This window comes from Colletotrichum abscissum (genome assembly GCF_030869225.1).
Source record: "Colletotrichum abscissum strain IMI 504890 chromosome Unknown Scaffold_4.1, whole genome shotgun sequence".
Lineage (NCBI taxonomy): Eukaryota > Fungi > Ascomycota > Sordariomycetes > Glomerellales > Glomerellaceae > Colletotrichum > Colletotrichum abscissum.
In genome coordinates, this window is record NW_026850320.1 from 96,557 (window position 1) to 119,555 (window position 22,999).

Genomic DNA, 22,999 nt, shown 5'->3' on the forward strand with positions numbered 1-22,999 from the left:
GTAATACTATCCTTAATTATAAAATTATTTTAAGTACTAATATTTCTAAAATTTAAATCTACTTCTCTAAGTACTCGAACTAGCTTATTATTAATATTAAAAAGTTTTTATATTTTTTAAATTACTAAATTTACTTACTTACCTATAATAACTTACTCTTTATATACGGGATTATAAAAAACTTCTTTATTAAACTTAATATTTTTTATAATAAATACCTACTTAAGCGCGGGTACTTAGACCTTATATAAGTTATATATTTCTAATATATATCTAACTAAGTATTTTATATACCCGCGGGGAAGTACTTTAAACTCTTTTTAATATATACCCCTCTTATAATCCCTATAAAAAGGGTATACTTAGTAATTATATATATAAAAACTACTAAAATATAGGGTAATTAGTTTAGAATCCTATACTTAGTAACCCGTCTATTACTAGTATTAATACCGCTTCTACTAATTAATTTCTATTATAATAAGCAAATCTCCTTTATTAGCCTCCTATAAAGTAATATTATAAATAAAAATTACTACTAGTACTATTTTATTTTATAAATTCGTAAAGAGGTTTATAAAAAAGCGTATCTTACGAGCTTTAGTAATTATAAGTTAACTTACTCTTTTAGTATTACTTATAGGTTCTTTTATATATAAAAATAAAAGTTCTATTCTAATTCTTAGCTTATTATACTACGTTTTATATATATATTTAACGTTTATAATTAAGAAGGTAGTCTTATTATTATTTTTAAAAAAGTAGATTAAGGTCCCTTTTTAATAATAAATCGCTACCTTAAGGCTCTATAGTATAAAAAGCACTTCTTTTTCTATTTTAGTTTTTAAAAAAAACCCCCTAAGCTACCTACTATATTTATTAAAAGCTATAAGTATATATTATTATCTATTTAAAAATAGTTCGAAATAAAAAAGATCTTAGTATATATAGTACTATAGCTATAAGGCTCTTTTCGAAAGTAGCCCTTTTAAAACTATTATCTTAGCTTCGAATAATATATATACTTTATACTTAACTTATAATAAAAGTTTAATACGCATACTTTAAATCTTATATAATAATTAATAAAGAGTATTAGGTCCTAAATAACCTATTTTAAAGTACTAAAAAAGCGCGCTATTAAACCTCTTATAAATACGTTAATATAAGTAACGGAATTTTTTATAACTAACTAGTAATATAATACTAACTAAGCTCTATAAAATATACTTAAAGTTTATAAAAAAAAAATAGGATTAGAAGAGCTTATATTTAAAAAAGACTAAATTATTTTTTTAAATAAGCTACTTTTTAATAGTACTCTTATAAAGCGTTCCTTATTATAAAATATAATCTAAACCGTAGTATTAAAGTGCGCTTCTATTTAGTAAAGTTTTTAAAACTATATTAATATAAAATCCCTTAATATAAGCGACGTTCTAAAGCTTTAAATCGTAAGTTCCCTTTCCCTTAAGTCTATTTAAAATACCCTTTATAATATAAATATTATATATAATAATAAGTAATATAATAGTTCCTAATTTAACGTAGTTATTATTACTTAATAATATATAACTCTCGGGTTTAAATAGGCTCTTATTATTAACTAAATATATTACTTTATAACTATTTATTACTATACTTTAAAAAAGGGGGTAAGCGCTATTTATAGGGGTACTAAAAATTACGTTTACTTCTAAGTCCTAACTTTTTATAAGTATAATAACTACGTAGCTCTCGTCTTAGTTTATTAATAAGCTTATTATAAGTTAATTAGAAGATCTTTTTAAAAACCTAAGTTTTTTAGGGGTACTATCGTTCCTTAACTAACTAGCTTTTTTAAGCTTATTATAAAGTAATTTTTATTTACTTAATTTAATAATAATAAAGACTTTTTTTATATAGCTCCTTAGTATTTATATTAATAACTTATTAGCGTTTTAGTTTATAAATACTTATTTTAATTTTTAATATACTATAGGGCGCTATAAATATATACGATTATAAGGGTATATAACGTTACCCTTATTATTTACGTTATTAATTAAGTTAGAGCGTTTAATAAAAATAGAATAAGCCCTTTTTTAACTTAAAAATCGTTTAATATATACGTCCTAAGTTATTAAGCTAAATATATATATAATCTCCTCGAGGGTCCTTATATACGTTTTAAAAGCTATTAATTTATTAAAAGTCTTATATATACGTTAGCCCTATATAGGGTTAAGTCTAAACTTAACCATAACTAAGAAGTTAAATATAATAATCTTTTTACTAATTTTTAAAATATTATACGTTTTAGCTTAGAAATAAGTAAATTATTATTCCTTATACTAGTATTAAGGATTAATTCTAATCCTCGCTTTATTAAGGGCTTATTAATATTCTTTTTAAACTATATTCCTTATTACTAGTTCGGGGGGTATAAATTCCTACTTTAAATATTTAATAATTCGCTATATATTAAACTTAGCGCCGTTTTTAATAACTTTTTAAAATACGTATTTATATAATATAGCGTTAACTAATTTTACTAATTACTAAGTAAGGACTTTAATATATATATTAATAATATTACGTTTATAAGCTATAAATTACTTATATTTAGTATTAAGCTCTTATTATTTTTAAATACTTTTAAATATATAGATCTTTTTTATAAATATAATATAAAAATAGATTTATTTATATAAAGTAGGTAGTATAACTAGCTTTATAAAAAAAAACCCGGCTTAGTCCTATAAATTACTCGTATTTAAAAAAGTTAAAAAGTTCGTATTAAGAGTTATATTTAAAAACTATTAATAGAGGATTTCTTAGTTTTTTTAGTTATTTTTAAACGCTTTATAACGGGCTTAGTAAGCTCGTAGTTTTTTTTTATTATAAGTTATAACTAATTATTTAAATTTAAAAAGTAAAATAAGTACTATAAAAAGGTTAAAAAATATATTAGAGTTTAGAACGTTTAGGTCGACGTATTTCTAAACCCCGACGCTCTTATTTATAATATAAAGTACGTTAAACTATTTAATTTAATTATTATAATTAGTTAATTTAGCTTAAGCTAAAGTAAGTATAAGTAAGTTAGTTATTTTAAAAAGATTATAAAAATTATATTAATAAGTACGTTATCGTAATATAGGGTCTTAACTAAGAACTAAGCTTATAACTATTACGAGTTATAATACGTAATAATAAGTATATAGAGTATAATAAAAGTAGCTTAACTATTAAAATAAAAATAAATAAAAGGAAAAGGTCTATATATACGATATTTAAAATAGATATGTAATTTAGTACGTAACGGGTACTTCGTAAGGTACGATTACTATCCCTATTACGTAACACCTAGTCACTTTAACAGAGACGCACCCGGCTTACTACAATAATACGAGACAAAAGATCTATAGAATTAGAACTGTTACATGCAGGCCGCAACGTTAAACCAGGGTTCTACGCTTTCGAGGTCAATACTCCCCGACTTTTAAGATTTGCCCCTGAAGCAAAAGCTAGTGCCTTCCCGCATAGGCTGAGCAAATCAACGACAACCAATAGGCCGTATTTGAGACTGTGGAACGTGATGCAAAGGACTCGGTGTCAACAGTTGACGTGTAGTCCGCAGCGGCCAGCCTCGCTGCTGCTCGTGGACGGCAGACCGGCACGGGGCGAAAGCATGCCGCAGCCCTGAGATGTTCTTGCACGATACGCATAGCTTGATTTAGGATTATGGGCATATGCTAGGCAATTCCAATTGATTAGAGCAAACCAATAGCAGTCATGAACGAGCCATTTTCCGCTTCTGCTCCTCAATGAACCAGGAGTATAAATGAAGGTTTCGTAAAACCCACGTAAGGCTAGGCTGGCGTTACCTGCAAAACTTGTCACATGGTCTAATGGTCTCCATTGACGAGGGCTTGCCGTTCCACCCGCAACTTACGAACCGGGCGACAACTTGACGTCAGCTGAGCCTTCTGAGAATGTTGTTGGTCGTGGTGGCTTGACAGAAGACAGCTCCCATTGGTGACCTGCCTGAATAAGAGTCGACTAGTGGGTTGATTGGGCTGACTATTAACTGCGACCCCAATGGCGAGCAGGGGATCATCGCTCGATCCGTCCGAGGCGTGACTAACATTACATGGCTGTGCCTCTCGCGTCCGCTGCGCCATGCCAACCAACACTAGCAGAAATACCCTTAAAACATACCAATTTTCGAATAACTACCTCAGACAATCCCCGCGATCGAAGAGTGGCCAGTGTCATCCGCCTCCAACAGAACAAGCCAGCTACCTTAATACTTAGACTCGGAACGAGACTTCGATTCTCATCTGAATACATCAAATACTGTCAGCAAACTCAATCATCCTAGAACGCCAGATTGTCCTACCATTATCACAACTTTACCCGACATGGGGTTGTTTGGAAAATCAACACCAGCCGAGGGCGCCGGCTCTGACGAGCCCAAAAAGTCTCTCTATCAACGCTACCAAGATAAGAAGAGCGGCCGCGATACCCAAATTTCAGACGAGGATCTCAAGAGGTACACCGGCAAGACTAAGGACGAGATCAACGACTGGGCTAAAGACCGTCCTGGCGTCGCAGGGAACCGGGCTGCAGGGACACTCACGGCGGGACCCGCTTCCGGCTTTGGAGGCGTGGCGACAGCAGGTGGCTTTGGTGGATGGGGAACAGATGCTGGGTCGGATCCAAAGCATCCGCCACCGCAGAAGGAGCGGAAGGAGATCGATGACTCCGAGTAGTTGCATTAAGGGAGGGTCGTGATAGTTGCGAGAACGAGAAGTTATTATTAGAAATGCCAAGCATCTTCAGTTCAAAGAAGAGATACGGGTTTACAACGAGAAGATTTGAAGGATCAGGGCGGTTGAAGACAAGCCTATCAACGGCCCGGGACGGCGGAAACATTCGTTCATCCGGAAAAGTTTTATGAGGTGTCTCATAATATGATGTAGCCAAATTCTAATTGTCCTGTGTGGTTACAATGAACAAGCTATTGGGATCCTGCATGAAAGCTTCATGTATCTGTCGCCTCGTGCAGAGTTGAGGCAGCCTTCATCTTTTGAATCATCAGAGACGCCTTCCCAGACTCAACTTCGGCAACATGCGGTCATCTCAGCAATGACACGAGGCAACCTGTTGAATACGCATGGATCTATGGTCGATCAGGTCCGCTTTCTTATTGATTTCTTGGGGAGCCCCAAATCTCAAAGCCAAACGTGAGGAGGCTTTTCATGCACAGCCTGCAGCCATCGGATATTTTATCCGCTTTCTTGGCAGGCACATATCACTTAACGCTTATCTAAACATCGTTAGGGATCTGTTGCTCACATAATCGGACCACTGCTCTCAATTTCCCAGCTGGTGTCTTCGAGAAAAGTGCTACGTGCCAGTCAACCCCAAATTAACTCAAGACTTGACTTAAATTAAGAGGAAAAACTTACATCTACTAGCCTAATGTATGACGTTGACTCGTAAACGAAGTTCAGTGTAGTGTAGAAACCTGGCAGTGAAACACAATGGATAGAAGGGCTGAACCGGACATTTGTCCGTCAAGTTGTCTTTCTGATCGTCAATTTACTTCACACTTTCGATCATTCTGACCCATGAGCGATTTGATATGCCGCGATATAATTTCGTTCCCGTAGACATAGCATCATGTTTATTCGATGACCAAGCCATCAGAAACGAGTAGATATTTGAGTCTGAGCAGCACCTAAGTCGATTATCTCGCTGGAAGATAAGTGATGTTTGGCCTTATGATTCATAGCACTAAGAGGCTAATATGATCTAATATGCAACAAAACAAAAACGGTCCAGAATGTTCTGGCGCATAAGTCACACCCTAGTGAATTGACTTGATTCAATTTTGTGGAATTGTATTCTTGTTGAACTTTTGATATAGTACTAGCTATCAGGTAGACGCGCGTGGAAGATTCTCCAACCGTCATCGGAGATGCAAAAGACATCGGAAGTGACAACCAATCACACATGGCTCCAGTCACTAATCTCTGCGTCTCTAAGGAAAGTCAGCTCGCATCTTGAGAATGCCGTCTATCATAGAACTGCCAGAAGCCCAGCCAGCGTAAGTCTCCGCAGAACTCGTGACACTGATGGAGAGGGCACCCCAGATCCATCGGTTTCCATTGCCATCGAGTTCCCAGTGAGGGCCACCGGACTGGCCTCCCATGGTATCTGTGTCAGTGTAAAAGGGGCCAGTTGAGTCGCAGTCAAAGGTTCTCTTGGAGTGAACCGTGATGTCGGTCTGTCGGTAGGGACGGTTACCACCGTCCTTGTCACCAGGGTAGCCCATGTGGAAGAACTGAGGCTTGTCAAACATGTTGCGATCAGGCACCTTCGCTCCGAAATAACCGAGTTGATCACCGAGGCGCTGGTCGAGAGCATAGACTACCCAGTCACCCTTGGTTTCACAAGGGGAGAAGGGTTCTTGGCCATAGGTGAAGAGACCGTTGGTGATTTGGGCAGAGCCAAAGCGGGCTCCATTGTCGAAGCCGGGGTAGAAAGATCCCGGGATAGGAGGATCGGGGTTGCAGTGCTTGGCAGAGAGGATGTGACGAGGGCCGATTAAGGCAGCGGAACAGAAGACTCCGTTAGACCACTGAAGCTTTCCGACGGAGTGGAAAGGGTAATTGGGGTCAGTCCAGAGGTGACGGTTATCTACGCCGACGATGAAGCGCTTGGTGACCTCCTCGAGGGCGGCACCAGAAGGTGTGAAAGGAGATGCCTCGGTAATATTGCCGGTGATTTCCGCGGCGTCAACGATAGCAATCTTGGGAACTGGAGCATCGGCTGGAACACGGCGAGCAGCAGCGGCGTCGAAGCCGATTGGGTGATTGATTTCTGCTTGCTCGGTTTGCCTAGTGTCTAGAGGAGCTGCTGGGCTAGCTTGGATGGCAGAGCAGAAGGTGAGGACGGCTGCAGCCGCAGACTTTGTGAAGTGAACCATGTTGGAATAAATTGATTTCGCAGGTGCAGACTCTGATTCCGACAAGTCGAAGCTGTTGATGGACTGGTGCTAGTCAAGACATGGCAGGTATCTGCTCTTTTATAGAGTTCTCATGAACCGTAGCAGCGAGCTTGGAGTTCTAGGCAAGCGATGACATGTTTCTTGTAAGGTGCACGAAAATGCTAGCTTCCGAACAGGGAATATTCGAAGGCTACAGCCAAGACGTAATCGGTAGCCCGTTGCGATATTCCAAGTCTACTGTGCCGCTTTCAAGCAATGCCAATGCTACAATCGAGCCTAGATTGAGCTCTGAATGAGGCTACGTCTTTCGAAGATCCATGAATGAAACGACTGGTTCTAGCGCATCTTATGCCAAGCTCGTTCAAAGTAATCTAACATCTGATTAGGCTGTCAAATATGGGACTTTGGATCAATAATGAGACCCTAAATGCTTTCCCAGCTGAGGATGATGATCCTTCGGGATTATCCGCTCACGGTATGCACCAATTCTTTCTTCAGGGTCCATGAAGCGGGGAAGGTGGTACAGTCAAACTAGGATTGACATCCAATGGCCTGCTTTATGCGGTGAGATTACGTTCTCGTTACTCGGCTCTCATTTCACGGAAAGGCGAGTTTCGCATGTTGATTTAGGACTGTGTCTCAATGAATCAACTACACAAAATAGAACCTACATTCATCACCAGTCTTGCGTTCATCATGAAGATGGCCCTTCCCTAATGAGCATCTTTCACTAAACTGCCACCCGAGACCAGAAATTATGTTACCGGGGCTTACTTGCGGATATGCTATCGAATCCTGTTCGGGTTCCATGGTAGGGCAAGTCTGACAAAGATTGGATATGCAAATCCGATTGGGTGCGGTTCACTTACATGATAATAATACATCTTGACAAGCATGAGATTCACATGGCACGATTCTACTTATCATAGAAGGCATGAGTGCAACTTTGATTCAAGGCTCCGGAAGGATCACGTAGAAATGAAAGTTCGGACGTCACCTGCCTTTTTGAGAAGCAGCGTTGTAACCGCTGATGGTTGTCTTCGCAGACCTCTACTAAGCTGACAATCATTCAACCTGGTTAACGAAACTGGCCCATGGAAAGTGAGAGCCAAGAGGCAGGGTAGCTCTCGAAATTCCTTTCGCCCCCTCTCTGAGTGGAATCTCTCGGTTGCCAGTACCTTGAAGTTGTTTGTGCTGACTGCATGTTAGATAAGTGAAATTCGTTCAAGTGAGCCAATTATCGCAGTAGTTAGTCAAGGGGCAAGCCTTCTAGTCACTTGCTGCCTCGAACTAAAGTCTTGGCCGAGTCCTTCAAGAACCAACATTCGATCCCAGCCTGTGTGTGATTTCGAAGGTCTGCGACTGCGACTGCAGTCTGCTTTACTGACTTGCGAAACTTGAGAGGCTTCACAACAATATGACTTATAATTGCTATATCTTATGCCCTATTCGATTCGTGCATTTAACGTCAGATTAAGGATGCGGGGGTTTAAAAGCGGTTTCTCAGTCTGTCTGCTAACACTTTACAGACTGGAGCTTTTACCTTTTCGTATTAAAAAACAGTAGCTTCAGCTCCTTTCTTATGACGGATTGCAGATGACTACATGTGAAGTTACTTTCCCTGTAACTCACGCTGAAGAAGCTGTCATCATGTTTCATGTCAAACTGCCGTAAAGTCGAATCTCAATCAAGTCAAATATGGACATTACTGCCCCGCACCAACTTCCACTTTACCCTGTCGCGCCACGATGGTAGTGAACTATTTCCAAAGCTTTCTTACGGTCTGAATCGTTTGACAAGACTGACTCAGTGCTCTCACTACTCTTCTGACGGTCACTTTTAATTTCATTGGCTTAGATGACTTCAACGCTAGTGGCCAACTGAAAATCGTCGTGCTCATTCTCCGTGAAGTATCACACACATTGGTAGCGTCACACGTTCAGCTTTCACTCATATCCGAGTAAAACAAAGCTGCATATGTATTCGCGGTTACGGCTTGATAGGAGGCCCCTGAGATGCTGCGATACATGCAACAGATGGCGGAAACCGGCGGGCGAAAGTTGGGGCCCAAGGCTTCAGATGTCGCCCCAAGCTCCGACCCCATTTTAGCCGACTTTTTGATCTTCAAAGGAGTTCTCTACTCGAATCTCATCAAAGCATCGAGGCATTGATTTTGTAAGTCGATGGTTTACAGTAACCCGTTTGAAGATGAAGATGCTATCTTGGGCTCTCGCTGCTATCTTTAGAGGCTTTGGGTCTTTGTCATCTTTCCAATGCTACAGTTATCCGAACATAGTTAAAGACAAATTGTAAATGGTATCAGGTGTTATCTATTTACGAACACGGAGCCTGGTCAAATACCAGCTAATCGACGCTTAGCTTCTAGTAGAGATTAGCCTGCTCACGCGTATGACACTTCGAGGAAACCGAGTATTTATAGAAATGGCTTCAGAGTTGCCTTCATCGCTCTTGATACAAAGGTGAGTTCCTTTTCTCCTCCTGGATTCATTAATGAGAGAGTGGTAACGCTGACACTTGATCGGCTTTTGGAATTGATGAGTAAGTCCAATAATGTAGCTTGTTCAAGGACATCAACTTGACAACTTTCAACAGCAATCTGAGACAAAGTCATGTAAGCCAATTAATTTACAGGGAAAGAAAGTAAATGTGGCGATTTCAAGCCACGTCGTTCATCTCAAAAGGAGCGATTCTTTATGAGTCCGAACGGCTTTTTCGGTCAGTGCGCGAAGTGTCAATCCATCGACTGATGTGCCTTTTCGCGGATGCCTGGCTAATGCAACCCGTCAGCGTGAGTGCGCCGTAAATAGGCAGAAAAGGATTCGGGTCACAGTAGGCATCCGTCTGACCTTGAGGCAGGATTACCTCGCTGCTGGACAGCCCAGTGCAAGAAAGTTCGGAGATTACAGAGGACGTTCCTTCTTACAGGTCCTATTGGGGTACAGGATGCGACAACTCATACCCACCCTTGACAGAGAGATTGGTAGATGGTAATACTGCGCCGCTGACGCGGCAGGGATAATAATACATAAAGCCTCATTTCCAGATCTGATTCACTTTCAGATTCATTAGGGACATCAAGAACAGACGCCGGCTCATTTTCCATGGCTTATGAGAATCTAGCGCATTATATGCCGTGAGTCCCTCGCAACGTAATTTGGAAGCGGATGAGGGTATGAGATGGATCACCTTGAGAGCCAGAACCTTGCCCTGCTTTGTCTCACCGCGGCACGGTGATGTGTGAGAGTCGGTGCATGATGCAATAAGACTTTTAACGATAGTAACTAGTCTCATCGGTTCCTCTAAATTTGCAAGACTTTCACTTGAGAAGAAAAGGGGGATTGTGATCAGCGGTGAGGTGCAGCTACGTTCGACAAGTGAGAGATGAGTGGGGTGATAAACGAGCGTGTGAGGTAAGATGACCGTAACGAATGCGGTAGCGATCTGAAACAGATAGTAGATTGCCTGCCTTGTAATGGCCAGAGAGTATGCCAGAAAACCACACATTCTGTGAGCGTTCAGTGCATCGAAGATTTGGAGGTACAGGGCTGGACTGGGCTGAAGGTCTGAACAACAAGGCCGTTCTCAATGAACTGATGCCAATAGATGGCAGCATGGCGAGGGTGCGCACGGGGCTTTCCACCCTAACGGATCAGAATAAGCAATGGCAGTAGCGCTGGAAATGTTCCATGTTCCTCAGAAATGGCCTCACAGTTTGCCCGGGAAGAGAGGTCTGGTCTCAGCTGCAAGGCACAGCAAGCTTTGTTCCTGCAGTCAGCTTAATCCCCTGTCGTTGCCAAGTGGTGATGGGCCGTTCCCCCCTTGGCAAGTTGGCAACAGGCCAGAGTCACTTGTCTAGATGAGAAGGCGGGTTCGGAGAAGCGTGAAGCAGTAAACGCGGGGGAGTGAGGCCGGCGCATTGTCAATTTGCGCTGTTTTCCTACGGCAGGTTTTTGCCGGAGCAACAGTGCAAAGTCCATGTGTTGTCGGTCCTGCCCCGACTTGCTCTTGGGAGCACACGTGCGTTGATCGCTGGTGGCTGGAAGAAGTTGGGTATGGCCCATGCCAACTGCACACGCTGAGCAGTGCGAATAGAGGATGGGAAGAGGAGACAATTGTCGATGCAGTTCCCTTTCCTCAGTGGTAAGGCTGATGAAACCAATCATATCCATGGCAATGCTACGCTGCTTTGTACGGGCTGAGAGCCTAGTGTCTTGCCCTTGCCTGGGAGGCACACAAGCTTCGGGACTGGTTCGGTGTCGGAAACGACCTAGCTGTGAGTGCGCTTTTCCGCGTTCCCTTACCGAACCCCAGTCCACAGGTCACAAGCTGTGTCAGTAGGATATCAATACGAGTACAGAGTACAGGTTGACCTATTCATAAGATGCTGTAACTGGCTCCACCTCAATCTGCCGTGGGACAAACCACTTGGAGGTATATGTTGTCAATTGAAACTTGAAGGTCACTTACTACCCAACTGTGCTCCCCACGCTGTAGAGAGCAACGAAATCTAAGAGACCGGGGGTGGGCCGGCGGCCAGGGCGGACTGCGGGGGCCAACTCCGGAGACCCTCACGGCTCACGGCACAGCAGGAGGATGAGGCACTGCAGAAATGGGAAATAGACCATATGCAGAGACGGTCACAGAAGAGGCCGAGGGGCCTTTGATCGAGCATGACAAAAACAATGCGCAAAAAAAGAAGCAATGGAAGAAGCCGCTAATCCATGGCTCGTCTCGACTCCAGCCGGAGCTAGTAGGAACGGAGCAACCAAGGGCAACAAACGAGACTGAGACCAGCCACGCCGTCGCCACCCTAAGCTCCTCTAAGCTTTTCCTGATCCAAGTGCGATGTCAATTAGAAAGTCGCTCAGTCTCCCTTGCCCCCCTTGGTGCTCGGGAGTTGCTCACATTGCACCCTTTCACAGCACATCGCAATGCGGTGTTCTCGGGGAACAGAGAGCTACTCTGCGCGTATTCTGGCGCATCAACGCAACGCAGCGCAACGCAATACCACGCCCCAATGGCGGCTGTGAACAAGACCCTGATGCGACAATAGGCGACAGCGATGATGGCTGATGTTGTTGGCCAATGACGCAGATTGCGTCCCTTGCATCAATCCCCTTCCGTAGGACCCCAATGCGCCAAGATTCGCACCCCGTCACACCTCTCGAGAAGAAAATTGCCGGACGACTTAGCCAGGTTCCCCCTCAAACCCCAATTGAGCACTGCGTATCCAAAGCACACCATATTTAACGAATTAAGGCGCATTGGGTCGGGCCTGCGCCTCAGCCGCCGCCTCCCATCTCTTGAGAGAAGAACGGGAGAAGTCAGTTATTGCTGACCGCCTCCAAAGTCCCTCCTTTCTCCAAGCCCCCAAAATGTCTGCCTACGGCTATCCCAAAAGGTACAAGTTTGTGGGTTAAAAAAGGAACCCGAGGATCTGCTGCCAAGTGCCTCGGGCGTAGACCGCGGGGGACTGTAATCTTGACATCCAGCCAGTTGGGATTTGCCAATGCTCGTATTGTCGCCTTTTGACCAGTTCATGCCCATTTCGAGTCAGGGGTCACCTCGCAAATGTGTTTGAAGACCGAGGTCAAGCCTCAGAGTCCAAAAGCCCTGACTAAGAGTTCGAACACGATCTTCTTGGCTCTAATTTCTTCTTCGTCCGAGTCCTTTGTGATGATCACACCAACAACCGCTGTTCTTTCACTTCATGTTTGTTTGCCAACAGCATCCCCGCAAAACGGCCCCTACCTTACCCGTGTAGACGTGGTCATGGCGCAGCGCATCGACCCTTTGGCCGCTTTTGGTACACGCCGTCTCTCTTGCGACATCAAGCCGCAGCCCGTAGTCTCCCTCTACCTCACGAACAGGCACCCAACCTTGCCAGTCGCAAAAAAGATCGCGCTCTTACAGTCATCCACGCCAGTCCCCTTGCTTCTTCTTGTCTGGATAGGTGCGAGCTTAGCGTTCAGAATGTCCTGCCTCCTCCATCTCGCCCGAGAACCCGGCCGCGGCCGTTGGGGGCGCGGCACACGGACGGGACGCCCGCTTGGGATCACCTCTTGCCCAGCCTTCTCCACGCGACGCTTGACGGGTTAGGCCAGCACTCTCATTTCCTTTAATCCCCGATGCTTCTCGTACATGAGAAGCCCTGAGGATTCTTCTTTTAGTACACGGAAACGTGGGTTCAGATATAAGTGCAGCCATCCCACCCAGTTCGAAGTCGAGCTCGTAATAGCTCATCTAGTCGATCGTCTCACTGTCATTCGCTTTGAACCACACCATCGAACCGCAAAGATGCTTGTTAGAGTACACTCTCTTTCTCTCCTCGCAGCAATTTTGGCCTGTGGCGACCTAGCAGCGGCTGTCCCCCTCGAGTCAACGCCTGCTCTCAACACCCGAGACCTGCCCCGCCCGCGCTTCGGAAATGTCCCATACGGCGTTGATATCACTCGTTGCACAGTCAATGGCAAGCTCGCCCTCAGCTTCGACGATGGTCCCGGAGAATACACAAGCCAGGTTCTTGACACGTTGGAGAAGAACGGCAACATCAAGGCAACATTCTTCCTCGTTGGCACGAACGGGAACAACGGCATCGCCAGTGGAACTTACACCTCCGTCCTGAAGCGGATGTTGAGCGCTGGCCACCAGCTCGGTAGTCACTCATGGAGTCACAAGGACTTCAACACAATTTCCAAGGACCAACAAGTCCAAGAGGTTCTCCAGAACGAGGAAGTCTTTGCCAAGACCCTCGGGCTCATTCCCACCTACTTCCGCCCTCCTTATACTCACTGCGATGGCCAGTGTATATCTACACTCAACGACTTCGCGTACCACGTTGTATGTTGCACTTGCAGTAATATAGCTCTAATGTTCCTCCAACTGACGTTCATGCGTAGACCGATTACAACCTTGACACCAAGGACTGGGTAGACAATGGTGTCAACTCGAAGGCTACCTTCTCAGGTGCCATCAATGGCGCCAGTCCCGCTAGTTCCTCCTTCATCAGCTTGGCCCACGATATCCACACATTCACCGTCAACGGCTTCGTCCAGTTCATGATTGACACGGCGAGGGAGAAGGGCTTCGAGTTCACGACAATTGGTGACTGCCTCGGCGACCCGGCCTCGAACTGGTACCGCGACCCTAAGACTGGCGAGCCGTGGAGCGGAGTCAAGGAAGAGCCCAAGCCCACTACGACCAGCAAGGAGATTATCATTCCCACCACGACGTCGACTCCTATCTCTAGCACGACGTCCGCTCCGGAGACCAAGACACTCACGACAAAGTCTGAGTTGGAGACCGCCAAGCACTCCGTCACCGTCAAGAGCGCTTCCGAGACTGAGGAACCAGAGAGTGAGACTGCGACGCCTACTGCCACCGGCACCGGCGTCAAGCCTTCTACTGCGTCTAGAACCGTCGACGGTGGTGCCCACATTGGCATTCCGGTGACTCCTACCGGCACGACCGCTGCTGTGAGACCTACCAGCACCAATACTGTCGTTGAGGTCAACGCCGCTGGCCGTGCTGTCTTCTCTGCCGGTGGTGCCATCGCCGGTGCGATTGCTTGGGCCTTGATGGTTTGATAGTCGCATAAAGTACCCTGACCATACAGACTCGCCATGGGAAGAGGACTATAAGCTTCGTGTAATATTTTGGATAATCCCTAATCTGGACATCGCTAGGACGATCGGTCGTTTGAGAATGGGATGGAGTTAAGACGAGTACATGATACCACGCCATTGATGTCGTCGAGTTATAGTGTACTACATATTGCTGTATAGATGCGATCGCGAGACGATCTCGACATAAATACAAAAGCTTCGTTGATACTCCGTGTCAATTGCTTGAGAGGACACGAGTTGGTTCATTATGTCAGATCTTCGTGAAGCAGCACCAGATGATCAGGCATTTCAAGATCATCCACTCTGAAGACCATGTTCCCTCCATAAGAAGCGTACTTTAGTAGTGAAGGATGTTCCATGCATCTCGTCACTGTGAGTGCTATGATATTGCCGTGCACATGCAGGCCGTCTGAAACTACCTCTTTTGTGGCCTTCGACGAAATTAAGTATTCGTCGCAATGTTACTAGAACATGATTGCTTGGGGTGCATAAAGTATACTTCTGAATTCCAAGAACCCCGATAAACAGAAGCGTGCAAAGTATGGCTACAGAGAATAGTACAATGCGCTTCCAACGCGTCCTAAGGGGAGGTTGAGTGACCCTCCATCAACGAAAGCCCTCATAGTCTTAATAATATCGATCTCTTCGTTCAGCAAACCTGCGTCACCCCGCCAATTCCCCCACTGCTACCTGCGGGTCAAAGCATCAGTGGATTTCCCAAGCAACGAATTGTGGGGGAGACCTGAAGAGAACGACTTACAATGCTTCCAGTTAGCTAACATAATGTCATCATAAGACGGTCCATCGGGACTAAGTGACCGCTGAATATCTTGGAAACCTTGGGAGGTGCGGCATCCGACCTTCCAGTTGACCTTGAAGTCCAAGTAAACCCCATATCTATCCTTGTAGCGCCATCGCCAGGTATGAAGGGGGTGATATTGTACATCATCTACGAGAGTGATGGTATCGCGTGCAATATCCGAGTCGCAGAATTGTTCTACGCCCTTATCGACGCCGTCGTGGTGCACATCTCGGTGGCGCTTGTACTCTTTGTAGGAAGGGTTATTGCATTCAATGAGGAAGACCTTGAAGGGTGTTTCATCTCCTCGAGGCTGGACCGGCGTGGAAGTCGGGCTTCTTGAGTCCGGCAGTTGGGTTTGTGGCCGAAGATTGCCTGAATTCTCTGGTGAGAGAAAGGGTGTGACTGTTGGCGGTAAGAGGTTTAGAGGCGGTTTTGTGAGATAATTGAGAGTTGATGGGTGTCCGATTGAGGAAGATGATGTTGAGCTGGAGTTGGGGGCTAATTTGGTCCATGAATTTGAGGTCTTGAATTCGTGCATGACAACAGCATGGCTTGCGATGGCGTAGAATACAAGCGACTGAAGAATTAAGTGAGCTAGCATGATCATGGGCTTTAGTGGAGGGTCACAACAGAAGAATTCATATCGAACACAAGTTTTCGGAAGAACGCCTCTTAGTCTCCCCGCAAACCTAGGAAATAGGCTCTATATACGGAACGCTCTTTGAGTACTTTAAAGACGGAAGATCTGTTCGTGGGCTTGTAAGTAGTCTCAAGCTTGTTCACTGCTCTGCCATACGCACCGTCCATGTTCTACAAGACCATTCTTCGGGAATTCCTTGCCGCGTTTGTAAGGCTCTTCTACCAAGCACTTCTCTTGCATTTCGTGAAACCCCAACACCTTACTTGCAAAATTGAATGCAGAATAACAAATATTATTCTCGATGTGTAACACAAACTCCATCCTAATACTCTAGTACCTCAGTGGTATCTATCGTGCAAGGAACTTCCCATTCTTCGAGGGTCCAGCCTCTCCCTCGACCCCCGGACGCTTGAGATCTTCCTCTGACAGCTGCTTCCAAGCCTCATGGACGTCGGCGAAACCTTCCAGGTGCTTCTTGAACGAGTCTTAGCACATGAAGTCAGGTAGCATCCAGTAATGCGAAAACACCTGATGGTTATCTTCAACAATGAACAGTTCGGGAATGGTCCGCATGACGATGCTGCAAAGAGGACAACACAGTTTGGAGATCCCAATGTACTTATCTATACGCGACTTAGTTGCTTGAATTCCGTTCTTGGACTGTCTCTGCAGTGTGTAGTCGTCAAGAATTTGCATTTCACAGTGCGTCAGTCTCAACGGGGATCCATGTGTGGTAGGGACGTCTGGGCTAAAGGGGCTGCGATAGGATGGAACTAGACGCTGATGTTTATCGGAAGACACTTTTGGCGATGTTCTAGCAAGAACTTAAAAATAGTTATTAATATCCCTATTACAGGGTAGTTAGTTCGAACCGTAGTTAACGAAGAGATTAATTAAACTATATAAATATCTACGTAATAAGTATAAAAAAGAGGTTCTAATTATAAGTTAAGTTAGTTATAATAATCGTAAATAAGGCCCCTAATTAGCCTTTATATAGTTAGCTATATATTATAATTAAATTAGATTTTTAATTTAATACTAACTTTCTCTTTTTTTTATTAATTTAATTATTATAATTAGAAATATAATTCGACCTCGGGCCCGTTTACTAAGTTATTTCTTTTTTTTCTTTTTTTCTATTTTTTTTATATAACTTATCTCTCTATTTATATAATAACTTTTTTATTACTTACGAATTATTCTAATCCCTTATTTAATACTATTTTTATAAAAGCGTTTACGAGGTTATTTTTATTATTAATTTAATAAATTTCGAGTATCTCGCGCCTTTTATATAATTATTTAAGGGCTATAATATCGATTATAAACCTCTTTTTTTTCGTTATTCTTAATTTAACGAAGTATTTATATAATAAATAAAAATCGGTATAAATAACCGTTAAAATAAGTAAAAAGCTAAGTTAATTAATAATTTTTTTTAATATTATTAAAATTATATAAGAGAGGTTAACGCCGTTAACTATATTATAAACCTCTAATATTAATATACTTCTCGTTATTTACTTATTTTTAGTTAATAAGTAATAAATTATATTATTATATATAATAAATTCGCTCTTATTTATACTCTCGTTAACTAAGATAATAATATACTTTAATTATAAAGTAAAATTATTATTATTTATAAATAACTTATTAATAAAGACGTAGAACTTATTAATTATAAGGTTAATTAAATAATAAATAAAGCCTCGATTGAGATTTATTTATTATTACTTAAGCCGCTTATTAAGTACTTTAACGTCTTATTTAATTAGATCTATAGTTTATATTACTTTAATATAATTAAAAATCGCCTCGGGCTAATAAATACTTATAATATATACCCCTTATATAAGCTTAGCTTTATATTACTTTTTAATATTAGTTATATTCGGATTAATAAAATTAATCTTTTTATTTTACCCCTTTTATTAAAAAACGATAATTTTCTTTTTAATTATAAAAATCCCGCTATTAAATACTAAGGGGATATTTATTATAAAGACCTTTTTTAGCTTTATTATAAAGCCCGCTTTTTAAAGCTCTTTATTCTCTTTTTTTATAAAATTAATATTAAATAAGCTTAATATATTATTAATTTATATTTTAATAATCCTAAATTAATTACTTTTATACTTAAAAACTAATAAGTACGGGTTATATATAAATATAACTATTAATAATTAATTAATATAGAAGTTATAATAAGTAGCTTATTAATAAGTACCCGATTTTACGAGCCTATATAGTAGCTTAAGTACTTTAATAATCGTACTTTTTAAGTACTTATTAGTTATTTCTTTTAGTAAATAAGCTAGGATGTTTTTTATAAGCCTTATAACTAATTAAGTATAGGCCTAAGTAATATTATAACTCTAAATTTTATATCCCTTTTTTTATAATAATATTATTAATATTATTATTAATCGTTAACTATAGCGCTATATAGTAAGTAATTATATAAGTAATATTACTTTTTTAACGTTACCGTACTTCTAAATTACGTATTTAAACTTTTTATATAGCTAAGGTATTCCTTTTTTTTTCTAATTCTATAAACTATTTATAATTTAAATATATAAAAGTTTATATACTTTTTTAAGTTATAAAAAATAAATTAATAAACCCCTCGATCGTAAAGAGTATTTATTTTAATAAGATCTAATCCTTTATACGGCTTTTTAATAGTTATAATTACGCTTTTTTTATATAATTTAATTACTAATTTAAAATCGGCTTTTTTTTTATTATATAAAAAGTATTAATTACCTCGTTATTAATAATAAATTATTATATTAGGGCTTATTATCGTAGTCTTTTATAATATTTTGTTAATAATATTAATATCTTTTTAATAATTTCCTTTTTCTCGTCGTTTATTAATATTACTATAACGATTTTATTAAGGATAATTTCTTATACTTCTATTATAAGTTATATAGTTTCCCTTAGTTTTTTTTTTTTTTATAAGTTAGAAATTACCTCGTTAAGATCTATATAATATAGTTTAATTATTATAATTAATACTTTAAATAGCTAGTTACGATCTTTCGTAACTATATAAAAGCGCTCGTTAATAAAAATTAACTTATATAACTTAGCTTATTATTAAATAATTTCGTACTATATTTATATATTTAAATTTAATAATATATTTAAATTACCCTTTATATCGGGCCTATTATACGTAATAATTATTTTTTTATATTTATTTTATATAGTACCCTATTATAGCTAGCTAGTTATAATAAATATATTAGTAGAAGTTAAGGCTGCGAGTACTAAGTAAATAGTATCGTAGTTATAAATAGCTTCCCTAAAGCTATATCTATAAGTCGTAAAGTAAATAAGGCTTTAGTAATTAATTATAAGCTTATTAAAAAGGTTTTTTAATAAAAATAACTAAAAGCGATCGTAAGATCTAATATTAAGTTAATTACTAAAGAAGCTATAGGAAGTCTATTCTTAAGTCTAGCTTAAGTCTATACTATATATAAATCCGCCTATAAATATATTTTTTATTAATAATTACTCTTATTCGTTAAGTAATCGCTTAGTAAATACTAATAAGCACTTACTTAGAGTAATTATAATAATTACTTTATTACGTAATTACTACTTCTTATTTATACGTAATTTATTTATAGTTCTTCTGTTCTATAAGAGTTACCCTATATTCCCGTATTTTTATATATATAATATATTATAGCCGCTATAAGCCTACGGGGCGGGCCCTAGTCTTAGTTATATATATTAAGTCGTAATATTAGGTCTCCCTTTTAAAAATCTTATCCTTATAGACCTATAAGTAAGTTATTATAACCTAGGTTAGGGCTCGTTAAGTAATTTTTCTAAAAATACTAAGATATTTACTAAATCTTCGATATATCGTTAACTAAAACTTACTCTCGAAATTAAGGAACAAGGATTCGAAATCGTAATACTTTATTTATTTTATCGTTTATCGGGGCGAAAGTATAAAATACTAAAGGGTAAATTAAAGTATTATAAGTATATACGTCGTAGTCGTTCTTACGACGCAATTATTAGTACTATATATAATTATAAGTTATTTTTTTTTATTAATGTTTTTTTATATTAATCGTGCTTATAGTAAATTATTTTTTATTTAAAACCGATAGATTAAAACGCGAGGAGGAGGTAAAGGAGCTTTTTTTTTAAAAACAGGTAAAAGCTTTACGTTACGTATAAGTTAAAATAGATTAGTCTTTATTAAAGTTAGATCGTTTTTTTAAAAAAAAAAAGATAGTATTTAAAAAGGGGAAAGCGATTTTTAATCTTCCTAATATTATTAATAAGGATAAATCGGCCGCTATATAAGAAGTATAATTTAATAGTACTTTCGGAGTAATTAATTAGGACGCTATAATAACTAGAAGTTCTAGTTTTAATTTTAACTTTAGTATTTTAAAAAGAGTTCTTAAAAGTTCTAAAAGTTCGTAATAGGTTCTTATATATTTTTTTTATATTTATAGTCCTTCTATTTAATAAGGAATTCTTTTTTATTATCTTTAGTTCTATAGTTAATAATTCGTTCGACTTTATATTTTAGTTAGTTTAGTTTAACAATAATATAATCTTCTATATATAAACCTCTTAGTATAGGCTCGAGTAATAAAACATAGAATACGGGGTAGTATCGTATTATATTTAGTAATCTTAATTCGTAATTAATTAATAAGACTTTCTTAATAATTTCGAAAGGTCTAAGTTTTTTATAGTTTAATTTATTACTTAGTCGTTTCGTTTTAATATTATAGTAAAGGAGATAGGTACTATTTCCTTTTTCTAAAAATAGTTTTCTAATCTTTAATCTATTTATATATTTTTTTATACGTTATTGTACGAACTCGAGATTTAGTAAAGCTTATTTATAAATCTCTTTAAGTTTACTTACGTTTATTATAGCTTTTACGGCTTATAGTCTTTATTATACTTCTCTATATATTATTAATTAAAATCTATAATTAAGGTAAAACGGGGATTCTCTTATACTTTTACTAATTATATTATTATATACGAACTAGGCTATTAATAAAAGCGCTACTTAATTATCCTAGTTATAATTTATATAATAACGAAGGTATATTTTAAGGATCTAGTTAATCCTTTTTATCTATCTATCGGTTTATAAATAAAATAATATCGATAGTTTATAGTTTATACTAAGTTACGAAATTAGAGATTTCTAAAACTTTAAAATAAATAGCTTATTTCTATTAAAAATAATTTCTTTTAGTAACCTATAGTTCGAGAGTATAACCTTAGTAAATATATATACTAAGTCTTCTATAATACTTAATTCCTTATAAAGAATAAAGTACGTAAACTTAGTAAGTTAGTTAATTATAACTAAAATACTGTCGTATTATACTTTAGTAAATAGTTCTCTAAACTTTAGTAATTTAATAATAAAGTCCTATATAATTAAATACTATACTTTTATTAATAATTATAGTAGTTATAGCTCGCTATAAGGTTTATATAGACTATTCTTACTTTTTTTATAAATCGCACAATCCTTAATTACTTCCGTAATTTTAATACGTATAGCGGATTTATTATAGTACTAGCGAATCCGTTTTTACGTTTTAGTAATTCCTTAATAGCCGTATACTAGCGTATTATAAATTTCTATAATAAGCTTAGGGGTTATTTTTCTAATCGGGCTAGTATTAATCCTTTTAGCTATTATAAAGAGTTTCGTAGTTAGTACTAAGCTACTATCCTTCTCTTACTTAAGAATAACTTATATCTTTTTAGGGACCGCGATTTTATAATTAAGTCTTTTATTAAGAGCGTTTACTCTACTATTCTCTAAACTTTTTTAATAAATAATTCGGAAGTTATACTTAAATAAGAATTCGCTCTATCTAACTTATTATTTATTTAAGTTCTTATTTATCGTAAAGTTTATAAAATTCTTATAGTTTATATAAACTATAACTTTATACTTAGTTCTAAATAACTATAGTCTCTATTCTTAAAATACTTCGATAATTACTATTAGTTCCTTATTATAGATTTACTAATTTAACTCTGCTCTATAAAATATTTTAAAATAAAAGTAATATAAGTAAAGCTTTTTTTATTCGTTTTATTATCCTAAAACCGCTCTTATAATAAAGTCTAAAGTATCGGTTTTAATTTTAAAAAGTTTTTAGAGGTTTAAGATTATAATAACTAGTTCAGAGACAACTATATTTTTAACTTTAACGAATACTTTTTTATACTTAAGATCCTAAACGAATAAGGTATTTTTTTATATTAAGTTATTAAGAGGTCTAACTATATTAGTATAGTCCTTAAGGAATCGTCGGTAGAAATTAACGAATTTTAAAAATCTTTATATATTTTTAACGTTTTATAGTATAGGCTAGTCCCTAACTATTTCTATTTTTAATACTTATATATAAATTTGTCTTAGTATAATAGTATATCCTAAGAAATTTACTTTTTATATATAGAACTTATACTTAGAGGGTTCGGTATATAACTTAGCGTCTTAGAGTTTTTAAAATATTATATAAATATACTTTTTATATATTTTAAGGTCGGGGGAGAAGATAAGAATATTATTAATATAGATAACGATAAAGATATTAACGTATTTTTAAAGTACGTAGTTAACTATTATTTAAAAAGTTACCGGAGTATTAGTAAGTCTAAAGGGTATAACGAAGTATTTAAAGAGTCCTTTATAAGTTCGGAATACTATTTTCTATTTATCTCTTTTTTTAATTCGAATTTAGTTAAATACTTCTTTAAAATCTATAGTAATAAACTAGTTAGCTTTATAAAATAAATCTCTAAGCTCGGTAATAAATAGTAAGGGATAGTAATTCTTTTTTATAATTTCGTTAAGTCTTTTATAGTTAATAATA

The 22,999-nt window shown here is 38.2% G+C and overlaps 4 protein-coding genes across 4 annotated transcripts; 2 read left to right on the forward strand and 2 right to left on the reverse strand.

Annotated features, from left to right (window-relative positions):
• Positions 1-4,406: 4,406 nt before the first annotated feature.
• Positions 4,407-4,757, forward strand: CABS01_01972 (uncharacterized protein; the record flags this gene model as incomplete). Its single annotated transcript, XM_060535351.1, has 1 exon — positions 4,407-4,757. The coding sequence occupies one exon, from the start codon at positions 4,407-4,409 to the stop codon at positions 4,755-4,757; it is 351 nt and encodes a 116-aa protein (XP_060395656.1).
• A 1,274-nt stretch (positions 4,758-6,031) lies between these two features.
• Positions 6,032-6,979, reverse strand: CABS01_01973 (uncharacterized protein; the record flags this gene model as incomplete). Its single annotated transcript, XM_060535352.1, has 1 exon — positions 6,032-6,979. The coding sequence occupies one exon, from the start codon at positions 6,977-6,979 to the stop codon at positions 6,032-6,034; it is 948 nt and encodes a 315-aa protein (XP_060395657.1).
• Positions 6,980-13,318: 6,339 nt separating this feature from the next.
• CABS01_01974 (chitin deacetylase) lies at positions 13,319-14,607 on the forward strand (the record flags this gene model as incomplete). Its single annotated transcript, XM_060535353.1, has 2 exons — positions 13,319-13,861; positions 13,921-14,607. The coding sequence occupies 2 exons, from the start codon at positions 13,319-13,321 to the stop codon at positions 14,605-14,607; spliced, it is 1,230 nt and encodes a 409-aa protein (XP_060395658.1).
• Positions 14,608-15,295: 688 nt separating this feature from the next.
• On the reverse strand, positions 15,296-16,049 carry CABS01_01975 (uncharacterized protein; the record flags this gene model as incomplete). The annotated part of the gene is made up of 2 exons (XM_060535354.1): positions 15,296-15,336; positions 15,407-16,049. 2 exons carry the CDS (start codon positions 16,047-16,049, stop codon positions 15,296-15,298), a joined length of 684 nt encoding a protein of 227 aa, XP_060395659.1.
• Between the last annotated feature and the right edge of the window lie 6,950 nt (positions 16,050-22,999).